The following is a 12,957-nucleotide window of genomic DNA, read 5'->3' on the forward strand; positions in this document are numbered from 1 at the left end:
GGTAAATTCAGTCAAGTCCCCTGAACTGCAAAGTCTGCCTGTTTCCTGTTGTATGAATCCCCTTCCTATTCTAAGTTCTTCTTATATTCTTTCATCTGTAGGTGTGGTCACAGTATATAGCATTTTCTCCTTTTTTATCCTCTAGCAATGTTTCTGAAGCACTTCTCAGTCTGTTATTTAATGACCTCAGAAGAGTCCTTCACCTCATAAAAGATTTTACTTGGGCTTCTTGCTAAGTCAGGACTCCTCACCAATTGTATTTCTTGGTGAAGTAAGAGCTTTATGGTTCACCTTCAAAGTGGCCAACCCATCACTTCCCCTTATTCACTGGGTGTGGGGTCCTTGAGGGACAGTTCCATCTCATGGTGTCCCCAACGACTGGGGTCAGAGCTGCTGGCTTTACACTTCACCATATATACACTCTGAGCTGATCATCCTTGACTCTTTTTTCCCATTCTAAAAAGTTAAAGTATTGTTGGGTTGAAATTTGGAAGATCTTTGTGATGAAGCTACTGAAAAAATATAACTGAGACCTGAATATGCCAGTGTAGAGATTATGGTATCTTTTTTATTATAGCTTTTTATTTACCAGATATATGCATGGGTAATTTTACAGCATTGACAATTGCAAAACCTTTTGTTCCAATTTTTCCCTCCTTCCCTCCACCACCTCCCCCAGATGGTAGATTGACCAATACATGTTAAATATGTTAAAGTATAAGTTAAGTACAATATATGTATACATGTCCAAACAGTTATTTTGCTGTACAAAAAGAATAGGACTTTGAAATAGTGTACAATTAGCCTGTGAGGGAAATAAAAAATGCAGGCAGACAAAAATAAGAGGGATTGGGAATTCTATGTAGTGGCTCACAGACATCTCTCAGAGTTCTTTCGCTGGGTGTAGCTGGTTCAGTTCATTACTGCTCTATTGGAACTCATTTGGTTCATCTCGTTGAAGAGGGCCACGTCCATCAGAATACATCTTCATACAGTATTGTTGTTGAGGTATATAATGGAGATTATTGTATCTTAAGATCAAATGGATTATTAAAGTCATCTATTCCTTCCAGGCAAAGTCGGCCAGGAAGCTATCCCCTGAGGAAGGGTTGATGCAGAAGGGAAAACACTAGAATTGGAGGCTCTGACCTCTAAAGATTCTACAATTCTATAATTGTCCTTCATGACTATTCCAGAAATTTGCATTGTATATCCCAAATATTTATAGCTAGAAATGACCTTGTAGATCCTGTCATTCATCCTCATTTTACAAATGAGGAAACTAGCTTAGGTTAGTTGACCTGTCCAAGGTCACACAGGTAGCAAGAAAGATCTGGAAAACTATTCAGGTATAGTCTGGTTCAGCTTCCTCAATTTACAAATGAGGACTTGGCTTCACAAAGGTTGAGTTATTTAACCAAAGTTATTCAGGCTAGAAACAAGATTTAAACCAAGGTCACCTGACTTCAGAACTACTTCTCTTTCCATTGTTTCCCGGCTACCTTGGTCTTCTCCAAACCTGAACCTTAGTTCAGGGATGATAGAAAGCTGTTGCTCCTTGGAAATGAACTGTGTAACATGTCAAATATGGACAAGGTCATTTTAAAACCCAACTTAATTTTATCAACAAAGAGATAATGCTTCTCTTACCAAAGAAGACAAAGATTGGTTCTACTCTAACAAAAAAAATTTTAGGGTGTAATGTAATATAATATGATATAATGTAATAGAATTGAATGTAATGTTATACATGCATAATAGAACATGTAATATAATATTTAATATAATTCATATAATATGTATAATACATAATTTATACAAATAAAGCTCCCTACTAATTGGAAGCTTTAAAAATGTTTCATTTTTCTAAGGGAGAAAAAGCTGAGGTTCTTCAAAGGGAGAATAATAATAAATTGGTTTTTAGTCATGTCGGATTCTTCATGACCCTATTTGACGTTTTCTTGGCAAAGATACTGAAGTGGTTATCCTTTCCTTCCCCAACTCATTTTACAGATGAGGAAGCTAAGTCAAACAAAATTAAGTGACTTGCCCAAAGTCACACAGCCAGTAAGAGTCTGAGGCCAGATTTGAACACAAGATAATGGGATTTCCTGGTTTTAAGTCCAGCACTATAGTCACTGTTCCACTTAGCTGCCCCCATAATAATAAACAGCAATAATAATTTTACAATAATGCTATGAAATAGGTAATATGTTATTAGTTCCACTTTACTGATGATTTGAGAGTTCAAAGAACTTGCCTATAAATTACACAGATAGTATTTCAGGCAGACTTTGAACCACTTCTCTTAATGTAAAGTCCAGCATTCTATCTACTATTTTCACCAGACTTCGCTTGGTACTCTTAGATGAGAGGCAGACTTACTCTCCCCTGGTCCATTTTTAGCAGCATCACACAAATGTCAGTGTGAAAGTTTGAAAAAAGATGACTGATTTATTTTAAATAAATAAGTAAAATACTATCTACACAAATGAATGCCGTCCCCTTCAACTAGTCCCTTTGGAAGATTGGGCTTCAATTCCCAAATTTAATCTGAGATTTGGTGTGCAGTGCATACTTGCTTAAATAAACCAGTTAGACTCAAAGTACATAGAGTTATTGAGGGAAACAATATGAGAGTAAGTTACAAAAAATGTTTAAGGAAAAATATATTAATGAGAGGCAAAGCAAAGTACCCAAAATCAAGAGAACAATGTATGTAGCAGATACAGAAATTTAAAGGACAAAATTGAAATAATATTCATTCTAATCAAAGGCAAGATACAACCTTGGCTAATAATGAAATAAATGTATCTTTTCTTAGCATGCAGGTAATAGACTATAGGTGTGGAATGTGACATTCATTGCCATATGTGGCCAATGATTTATTTCAACTACATGTCTTTGTTGCAAAGGAGATTTCTATTGCTAGGGATAGCGAGGGGATACAGAATTGGAAGGGTAATTTATTGAGAAATAAAGACATTTTTAAAGAATAAAATATGTATTGAAAAATAACAAAATGAATAGAAATTGAAATGAGAATTGGAGAGAGATGATAAAAGTCATATTTCAAGTAGTGAATAACCAGATTTTCCAAATTTCAGGAAGGAAGGAAGGAAGGAAGGAAGGAAGGAAGGAAGGAAGGAAGGAAGGAAGGAAGGAAGGAAGGAAGGAAGGAAGGAAGGAAGGAAGGAAAGGAAGAAAGGAAAGGAAGGAAGGAAAGGAAGGAAGGAAAGGAGGGAAGGAAGGGAAGGAAGGAAGGAAAGGAAGGAAGGAAAGGAGGGAAGGAAGGGAAGGAAGGAAGGGAAGGAAGGAAGGAAGGAAGGAAGGAAGGAAGGAAGGAAGGAAGGAAGGAAGGAAGGAAGGAAGGAGGGAAGGAAGGAAGGAAAGGAAGGAAGGAAAGGAAGGAAGGAAGGGAAGGAAGGAAGGAAGGGAAGGAAGGAAGGGAAGGAAAGAAGGGAAGGAAGGAAGGAAGGAAGGAAAGGAAGGAAGGGAAGGAAGGAAGGAAGGAAGGAAAGGAAGGAAGGAAAGGAAGGAAGGAGGGAAGGAAGGAAAGGAAGGAAGGAAAGGAAGGAAGGAAAGGAAGGAAGGAAGGAAGGGAAGGAAGGAAGGGAAGGAAGGAAGGGAAGGAAGGAAGGAAGGAAGGAAGGAAGGGAAGGAAGGAAGGAAGGAAGGAAGGAAGGAAGGAAGGAAGGAAGGAAGGAAGGAAGGAAGGAAGGAAGGAAGGAAGGAAGGAAGGAAGGAAGGAAGGAAGGAAGGAAGGAAGGAAGGAAAGAAGGGAAGGAAGGAAGGAAGGAAGGAAGGAAGGAAGGAAGGAAGGAAGGGAGGGAGAGAGGGAAGAGAGAAAGGAAAAGGGAGGGAAGAGGGAATGAGGGGAAGAAGGAGAAAGAAAGGAAGGGAAGAAGGAAGGAAAGGAGGGAAGGAAGAAGGGAGAGAAGAAAGGTGAAGAGAGGAAGCTGAAGGAAAACACAGAAATTTCTTAAAAAAGAAAAAAAAAAAGAAAAGAAAAAGAAAAAAAACTATCTTTTTGGTCTCCAGCCAATGCTGCCAAGCTTGTCTAGGTGTTTATTCTATCTCAATAAAAGAAGTGAAGAACCACAACTTTCTATGATCTGCACCCAGTATCCAAGATGCCATGCCTGTTCCATAGATATTAAGCAATGTTTAATTATTGTTATTACAGAATTATAATCATATCATATAGTTCTGACTGAGTGAGCTTGGGATGAGGAAGGGTGTAACAAAGTTGCTAACCTCTCCTTGTTTCTATTACTTTTCATTTATTCTTTTTATAGTCAACTTCAACCCATATTAAACTTTAATTGAGTAAAAACTCAGTGGGTCTGGGGTAAACATCATGGATAAACAAAATATCAACCAACCCAATGTTAAGCCATTGTGACCAACACCATAGTACAGGATCTGAACATAGTATGACAGATAAATTGTTTTTGAGGTTTAAAAAATGTTTTTAGAGAAGTAATAGTATCTCAGAGGATAAGATGATACATACACTTGTCAGTCAGTAGCAGTCAGGGCAGGGCTTCTATATGGACAAACTAGGCAGCTCTCTTCTTATGGATTCAGAAAAGTTTCATTGCCATCTCCAAACAACCCTTCTACCTGCCTAAGGCTAACATCTGAAAAATCCACCACTAGAAATTTCCTTGTGATTGTTTTTAATAAAATGATAAGTACATCTATGAGAGATTGTCAATTATTTACACCTTAGTATGAACAAGTTCCAGGCATAAAAAAGCCTGGGCTTAGAATCAAGATATCTGCATTCAAATTCTATCCCAGACACCCATGTGGTCCTTGCATCACTTCACCTCTCTTAGTTTTCTCACCTAGAAAATAAAGATACTTATACTACTTATCTCAAAGGGTTAGTATAGGGGAAATGCCTTGTAAATCTTACACATTATACAAGCATAAGTTTTTATCATATTCTTTCAAATAAGGTAGTTAGCCTGAGGTGGTTTTTATGAGATGGGGTTGAAGGAGGGGAGGAATAATAATGTCAGGCACTATGTTCACATAGACTAAAAGAAATAACATTAGGCAAAGAATAAATCACCCATCTCAAAGACTCTTATTTCTCCTTCACCCTGTATTTCCAATCAACATACAAGTCACATTGATTCTGCCTCTTTAATTTCTTTCATTTAGGCATTTATTCATGATGTGTTGACTAGACTATTACAATAGCTTGCTAATTAGTTTCCCTAGATATAGTCTTTCCTTCTGAGGAATCCATCCTCTACACAGATGCCAAAATTATCTTTATAGGAACAAATTTGACCTTGATATTCCTCGGATCAAAAAACTTTCAGTGGCTCCTTATTGTCTCCAAAATAAAATATAAATTGATCCAGCCAGGTATTTGAAGGCTTCCATAATTAGAATCTACTCTACCTTCCCAGACTTTTCTTACATTTTTTCCCTTTATTGACTCTATCCAGTCAAACTTACTGTATCTCTATCTTTCATATCATTGTATTCACATAATCTGTTCCATATACCTAGAATGTTCTCTTTGAACTCCATGCTTCAGAATGTAATGTTTTAAATTCAACTTCATTATCCTTACAATATTGCTATTATCATGTACACTGTTTTCCTGATTCTGTTCACTTGACTTTATATCAGTTCATAAAAGTCTTATCAAGTTTTCTGAAATCATTCCCTTCATCATTTCTTATAACAGAATATTTTACATCATATTCATATGCTGTAACTTATTTAGTCATTCCTCAATTGATGAGCTTTCCCTAGATTTCCAATTCTTTGCAGCCACAAAAAGATGCATAATAAGTTTTTAAATACATATGGTCCTTTTCCTTTTTATTTGATCTCCTTGGAGTACACATCTAAGAGCAGTATTACTCCATCAATGGGTATACACTTTTATAATCTTTTGGTCATAATCCTAAATTGATCTCCAGAATGACTGGATCAGTTCACAACTCCATCAGTGTCTCATTGGTGTAACAACTTTCCTATATTCCCTCAGAAATTTGTCATTTTCTGTAACTCAACATATGCCATCTTCACTTTTTTCCTTTTTCTTCTGTTTTTTTCCTCTCATGGTTTTTTCATTTCATTTCATTCATTTCAAAACATCTGATTTTTCTCTCCCAACATGATTCATAAAGCAATGTATATTTTAAATAATGAATATACATGTATAAACAGAAAAAATAAAATTATAATAAAAAAGAAAATTTGTCATTTTCCTTTTTCTGTAAATTTGTAAAGTGCTTACCACAGTACTTGGAACATAGTATTAAGTACTTAATAAATATTCCTCACCCCAGAACTAGAAAGGTTTCTTTCAATCTTAGGCTAAGTAAGGGTCTCTGCTCTTTGAAAAAGAACTTCAGCTGAGTTTGAAAAAGGAAGTAGGAGGGGAAATTTAAAAAAATCACCTTAAAGAGAAAATCCAACTGCCCCCAAAAAATTAACAATCCAAGCTGGCAGCAGAGCAGCTCACTTATAGTCATCAATCAAAGCAACCCATTTATCTATGAAGAGTCAACCAAGACCATATGCAGAGCATTCCAAATCCAGAAAGAGAGCAGCCTAGATTATCAAAAGAGCTACCCATCTAGCTTCCAGCTGTGAATTCTGCATGTGTGTGTATGAATGAGACAGACAGACAGACAGAGGCATAGAGACAGAGAAATGTTGAGACATTAAAGCCCTATATTTTCAGAAAGAGAAGGGACATTGGGAATATTGAAGAGTTGTGAGCTGCATTGGTTATATGCCTTCCCTTATACATTTGCTTCATTGTAATTATGATTTAAGTTTGTACCCACTCTCTCATGTGGCTGCTGGTATATTGATGGAAGAATATGATCTAGGTTTATGGGAGAAATGTTTTGGAATCATTGTTCTTGCTATGTCATTTGAATAGGAGATGACACAGTTAAGAGTTATAGAGTCTACTGAGTGAACCTTAATGCTAATGCTTAGCCTACTGACAGGGAAACTGCAAAGTAGCGTTACAAGTGTAGAAAAGATTTGAACCAATCAATGTGGTGACTGTGATGGAAAATCAACTGAGGAGAAGTAAAGAATTTCCTTGTAGCAGTGACGGCCCAGTTGAGATTAATTAACAAATTTATAGTGGATCTAGTCAGCTAAGTTATATGGTTTTCTCCAGCTCCATAGTGCAGCACATGAGTAGGAATAAAGAAGTTGGATGATGAAAGTAATGTAAGATTGGGGTTTGGAAAAAAAAGCAGAGCAAAATATAGCAGAATAGGACCAGGGAGCAAGAGATTCAAGAATGGAGAACAGTCTAAAATTAAACATGTTTACTAGTGGACTGAGATTGAGAAAGGACAAAAGTAAAGTCTTAGGAAAGTATAAAGAATATTGCAGGTCACAATAAGCACAAAGTAAAGCATAGAGTGAGGAAGTGATAGGAGATGATGATGATCCACTAAAGAAATTTCAGCATTAATGATCATGGAAGTAGAACATTTGTGGGTAATGGCAAGATTAAAGACATGGCCATCTTCATGTGTGGCTGAGGTTGAGTTGAGGTAGGATAATAATAAAGTTCAGTATTTGCCATGTCAAAACATCAGAAGAGAAAAAGGAAAAAAAACACCAGAGGCTTGGAAAGATAATTTTTTGTTTGACTAGAAGGTGTCATTAGTGATCTAACAGCTGTTTCCATTAAATGATTGGCAGAAGAAAATGAATGATGAGGAATCCAGCCCTAATTTGGGTTCCATCTATTGGTATGGAGGAAGAAGGGACCAAGGATAGCATAAAATAGACTTTTGTAGATGTTTTCTGGGACAGTCACCCTAAATAATTTTGGGAATTACCCCTTAACTTTTGATCAGTGTTTGTTCATAGTATATGATGAGCATAGAAAGCATTTCATTCTCTTGACTAGGAAGGTTTTTTATGAGACATACATGAAGAATGCATTTCAGAGAGTAAACATAGATGAGAATGACATTTATAATGCAAAGAAATAAAGTTTATTGGAAGGTAAATGAAGGTGCCTCCTTGCATTCCAGAAGATGCAAGGAAGGTGGAAACACCATCTGTACAGGAAACACCCCAAAGTAATAGCCCATGACAAAGTTACAGGGAGTTGGGCATCATCAGAAATTAAGACGCTTTAATGCTTTCCATTTAGGATTGTTCCAACCAATTGGGAGTTGATGATGCTATTCTTGGTGTTGGCTCTGGAACTCACTGCAGTACATGGGAGATCCTGAAAATGGTGGTATAGTTGACAGAAGTGAGGATGATGGGAAAAGAACCAAAATATTGCTGATGGCTTTGAGAACTGAACAAAGTCAGAAGTCAGGATCAAATGACCTTTCCCATCATGAGTTTACATGGTGAGACTGAAAGATAGGACTTCAACAAGTGCGGGAACAAGATCTGCCACAGCCCCCACAGGAGTTGCCGCAGGCATTGGTGGTGGCACAAGGGTTGCAAGGCAGCCTGGAAAAACACAATTGTTTAGGTTAGGTTGGGAATGGGAATGGTCTATGCAAAAATCCCTCTAAGAACAAAGCCCACAAATTTTATTAAAGCTTAGGTTCAGCCACCAGTGGGTTTTGAGTGGCTGAATTAAATCAGAGAAAACTGAGATTATTACCAAATACCCCTCCTAGGAAGTTAGAGGATTTAAATTAGTAGAGAAAGAATATATATATATATGTCTGTTCCTAGACAATGTTTAACAGGAAGATCTGTACAATTTTTTTAATTTCAGTATGTGTTTGTGTATGAGAAAAAGAGAGATAGAGACAAAGACAGAGATAGACTTTTCCAAAAATCTCTGGCATGAGACTTACTTGCAGTCCTCACACTCCAGCAGGTTACGGTATGTGGAGATCTCACACTCTAGCCGAGACTTCATATCCAGGAGAACCTGGTACTCTTGGTTCTGTCGCTCCAGGTCACCACGGATCTCAGCCAGCTGGGACTCCACATTGGAGACCATACACTGTAGCTGGGACAGCTGGGAGCTGTAACGGGCCTCGGACTCGGTCAGTGTATTTTCCAGAGAGTCTCTCTGTGATGGAAAAAAGAAGAAAATTTCAGAGGAGGTGCTCTTCTAAAGGATTTTTCCATATAGTTCCATGGAAACTCCAAGCCTAGAGTTTCACTGACTATATGGTTGATAAGTGACTCAGTTTTACCTCAAAGGATACTGAAAATTACCCACCAGGTTGTGCTGAGCCTGCAGCTCAATCTCCAGAGCATTGACAGTGCGTCTCAGCTCAATGATCTCAGCCTGGCAGTCCTGCAGCTGTTCAGAGCTAGTTACCACCTGCTTGTTCAGTTCCTCTGTCTGAAATGTCACAAAAGGAGAGCAAAAAGGTGAGCATGTGATCCTCAAGACCCCAGGAAGTTTCTGGTTGTGCAAGTGGCCATGGGCTACATTCTTACCTGAGTGGTGAACCATTCTTCCACATCTCTGCGGTTGTTCTCCACCAAGGCCTCATACTCAGCCCGAGTCTCATTCAGTATCCTGTTCAAGTCCACAGTTGGGGCAGCATCCACCTCCACATTGAGTCGATCACCAAGCTGGGTACGCAGGGAGTTGACCTCCTAAATGAAAAAAAAAAATGGAATGCATGAGTATATTTCTTTTTTTAAATGGAGATGTAAGATGGGAGCATGAGAAAGAACTTGAAAAGTAAGATTTTAAAAAAACTAGACCTGCAAATCATTTCTATGTGATGCTTTGTAGTCAGTGAAGGAATTTTAAAAAGAGAGATTTACTTAGCCCAGATTCTCATCCTAGTCCCTTAAACAACTTTGCTTCAGACAAATATTTGAAAATAAATGACTAGTTCCCACTTTCCAACCATGTCTACCCCAACAGAAACTTGAATTCCCTCCTTGTCTCTATCACTTCCCTGCCACCCCAGTGCATAAACCTTTTGTCTCATTTTTCTGTGGACCAAATAAGTACTGCATTTTGTAGTCTCTTCCCCAGCCTCATTTTTCAGTACCTCTTGTCTTTTCCCCATTAAAATATAAGCTCCTTGAGGGTAAGAGTTATTTTTATTTGTATCCTCACTATTTAGCAAAATACCAAGTATACAGTAACTTCTTAGTAAAAACTCTTATCTACTTATCTATCTCTATGTATCTATCTATTCATCTAGTCCCACATCTTTAAATAAATTTTCCATCTTCATTCCCTGGTACTTACAAGTGAGTAACCAAGAAAGTGCCTTTGTTGTCTATTATCCAGTAGATTGACTGTCTATTCATTATACCCAAAAATGTTTTCTTTGCAGATTTTTTCTCACCTCCTCATGGTTCTTCTTTAGGCAAACAAGCTCCTCTCTGAGGGATTCCACTTGGGCCTCCAGGTCAGACTTGCACAGAGTCAAATTGTCCAGGATTCTGCGCAGACTGTTGATATCAGATTCCACCAGCTGGCGCAGGGACAGCTCAGTCTCATACCTTTAAGTACAAGTGAAAAGCAAAGGAAAAACACGAGTTGAATAATATTGCCTTAATGTTTTTTAACTTTGTAGTTTTTGTTTGAGCGTCTATTTCATTTCAGTTTGACAAATATTTTTTAATCAGCTGCTAAGGCAGAGGCAAACAATCCCACATCTATTAAGCATCTATTTGCATCAGATGCTATGAAAATGTTAAGGATTCAAAGACAAAAATAAGCCAGGCCCTATACTTAAGTAGTTTATATTCTACTGGAAATTTTTTTTCAATTTCTTTCTTTCCATCCCTACAAAGAGGGGTTAGAAAGGAGACAAAATTGTCCCAGTGATCAAAAAGTTGAATTAAAAAGCAGTTGTCTGAGACTCCTATGGACAACATTGGTCAAAGTTGCTTTGTCATCTAAAAAGAAAAAAAAAAGATTTCCTTCTCTATAGCTCCATTTATCTGTTTAATTAGTTCTTCTGGATTCCATTTTGCAATTCAATTCTAAATTGAGAATTTTTCTTCAATGGGAGACATTATTTTCTTTCCTCCTACTCAAACTCACTTGGTTCGGAAGTCATCAGAGGCCAGCTTGGCATTATCAACACACACCACTAGCCTGGTGTTCTCAGACTTAGTGCACAGGATCTAGAAATGAAAGAGCCCACATTGAGTATCTCTTAGACTTCAAAATCTCCTGCTAGCTTTTAAATAAATGGTTTCATTGTCTCTAAGCACTTGTTAGATATCCCAAGCCATTACCTTCTGCTGGAGCTCCTCAATGATCCTGAAGTAGTTCTGGTAGTCTGGGCAGACATAGGGGACCTGCTGCTGGCACCACTCCCGGATCTTACATTCCAGCTCAGCATTCTCAGTCTCTAGCTGCCGCACCTTCTCCAGGTAGTTGGCCAGGCGGTCATTGAGGAACTGCATGGTTTCCTTCTCATTGCCATTGAAGGCACCTTCACAGAACCATCCACAGTTGCCCACATTGGAAGGGATGTCACAAGCTCCAGGGAGGGTGCAGCCATGGCAACTGGAAGGCAAACAGGGCCTAGAAGCACAGGTGGTATGGCAGCTGATGCTGGGAAGGCAGCAGGTGTAAGGCATGATGATGAGTAGGGTGGTTGGAGGGGTAGTACAATGTTCAAGGTGTGTGAGGTCTACCTGGCTCCCTGGGCCTTTTATACCCCAAGAAGTGGGTGTGAGCTCATCAGCTAGCATTGTTTCCTTCCTTCACTTTTGGTCAATTTTTTTCCAAAAATACTCTGGTTAGAGACCTTCAAAGAGTCCTGCCTCATCTCATAAAAGTCTCCACTTTGGCTTGTGCTAGGTCAGGACTCTTCATAGATGCTATTGGTGGAGAAATAAGTGCCTCATCTGTTGTCTTTAAAGATACAGGATCATCACAGTCCTAAAAGGCAGCCTTCATGACTCAGGTCTGAGGACAGCAAGGAACCCTGACTTCCCAGCCTAGGGTAGAGCTATATGTCTATCAGATGTTCCCTTTATCATTCAAGTTCTGCCATTAATTTCAGTGAAAAGATTGGGGAGTCTTTTGTATACTTTTTTCTTTCTAATGTTTTCCCAGAGCTAATGTTGAGAAAAGCACCACTAGAGTTGAGAATAACTATAGAAACTAGGTAAATGTTAGAAACAAGTTTCTCTATAGTCACTTGAGTGAATTGTTGACTCTTTGGGGTCTTTGAGAAATTGACAACTGGGGAAAATGAATGCTGATGTTTAGAAAGTAGAGAGGTAATTTGAAAAGAAAATCAAAGAATCACCCAAATGAACAGGGAATGTACCAAGGTCTAGTTCTGGAAATCAACAAAATCTCACTGAGATCAAATGAACATGTTCAAAGGAAAATGATTTGGGAATGGATTATAATATCTAAGAACTAAAAGGAATCACCAATGGGGATTACCAAAATGGGTACATAATTAAATGAGAAGTTGGTTGTAGAACCATAAAATTAGAGTTGAAAAGGGCCATAGAAATTATTTAGCCCAGTCCCCCTCATTCAAGATATTAGCTATAGAGAGAGACAAAAACATAAACATGTAGATGTAAGCATAGACATAGAGGTAGAGATTTAAATGTGGATATAAATATAGATATAAACTAATTCCCAGAAAAGTTAAGTGATTATGTCCAAAATCATATAAGACAATTAATGGCAGGTAGGATTTGAAATCATGTCTTCTACCTCCAAATCTGGTTCTCTCTTCCCTCCAGATTGCCTTCCATATTTCTCACAATAGCATCCTTACTTCTTTCAAAATGGATTATCCAATATAATAATATTCCCTTATTATTCCTCTCCTTTATAAAAGAATGCACATTTTATTGGATCTTCATATAGGACATGCTCCTAAAATGAGATCTCTTTAGAAGAAATATCAAAAAATTACATGCATGCAAAAATTTTACCCAATAAGGTGTATGTAATCCAATTCAGTTCGATCCAATAATCAGCAAAGTACTGGAAATATAAATACAAAA

The 12,957-nt window shown here is 37.8% G+C and overlaps 1 protein-coding gene across 1 annotated transcript; it reads right to left on the reverse strand.

Moving 5' to 3' along the window:
- Window positions 1-7,993: 7,993 nt before the first annotated feature.
- On the reverse strand, window positions 7,994-11,559 carry LOC141539159 (keratin, type I cuticular Ha3-I-like). Its single transcript, XM_074261484.1, has 7 exons — window positions 11,212-11,559; window positions 11,015-11,097; window positions 10,311-10,467; window positions 9,439-9,600; window positions 9,215-9,340; window positions 8,841-9,061; window positions 7,994-8,484 (listed from the first exon to the last, which is right to left on the reverse strand). Exons 1-7 carry the CDS (start codon window positions 11,557-11,559, stop codon window positions 8,400-8,402), a joined length of 1,182 nt encoding a protein of 393 aa, XP_074117585.1. The 3' UTR covers window positions 7,994-8,399.
- Window positions 11,560-12,957: the final 1,398 nt, after the last annotated feature.

Source organism: Sminthopsis crassicaudata, chromosome 4 (genome assembly GCF_048593235.1).
Source record: "Sminthopsis crassicaudata isolate SCR6 chromosome 4, ASM4859323v1, whole genome shotgun sequence".
Taxonomy (NCBI): domain Eukaryota; kingdom Metazoa; phylum Chordata; class Mammalia; order Dasyuromorphia; family Dasyuridae; genus Sminthopsis; species Sminthopsis crassicaudata.

Excerpts from the sequence above, each read along its gene's own strand:
- LOC141539159 (XM_074261484.1), bottom strand. The coding sequence starts at position 11,559 with ATGCCTTACACCTGCTGCCTTCCCAGCATCAGCTGCCATACCACCTGT. Across the intron at positions 10,468-11,014 it reads TCTGATGACTTCCGAACCAA|GTATGAGACTGAGCTGTCCC; the intron begins GTGAGTTTGAGT and ends TTGTACTTAAAG. Across the intron at positions 9,341-9,438 it reads AAGAATGGTTCACCACTCAG|ACAGAGGAACTGAACAAGCA; the intron begins GTAAGAATGTAG and ends GTGACATTTCAG.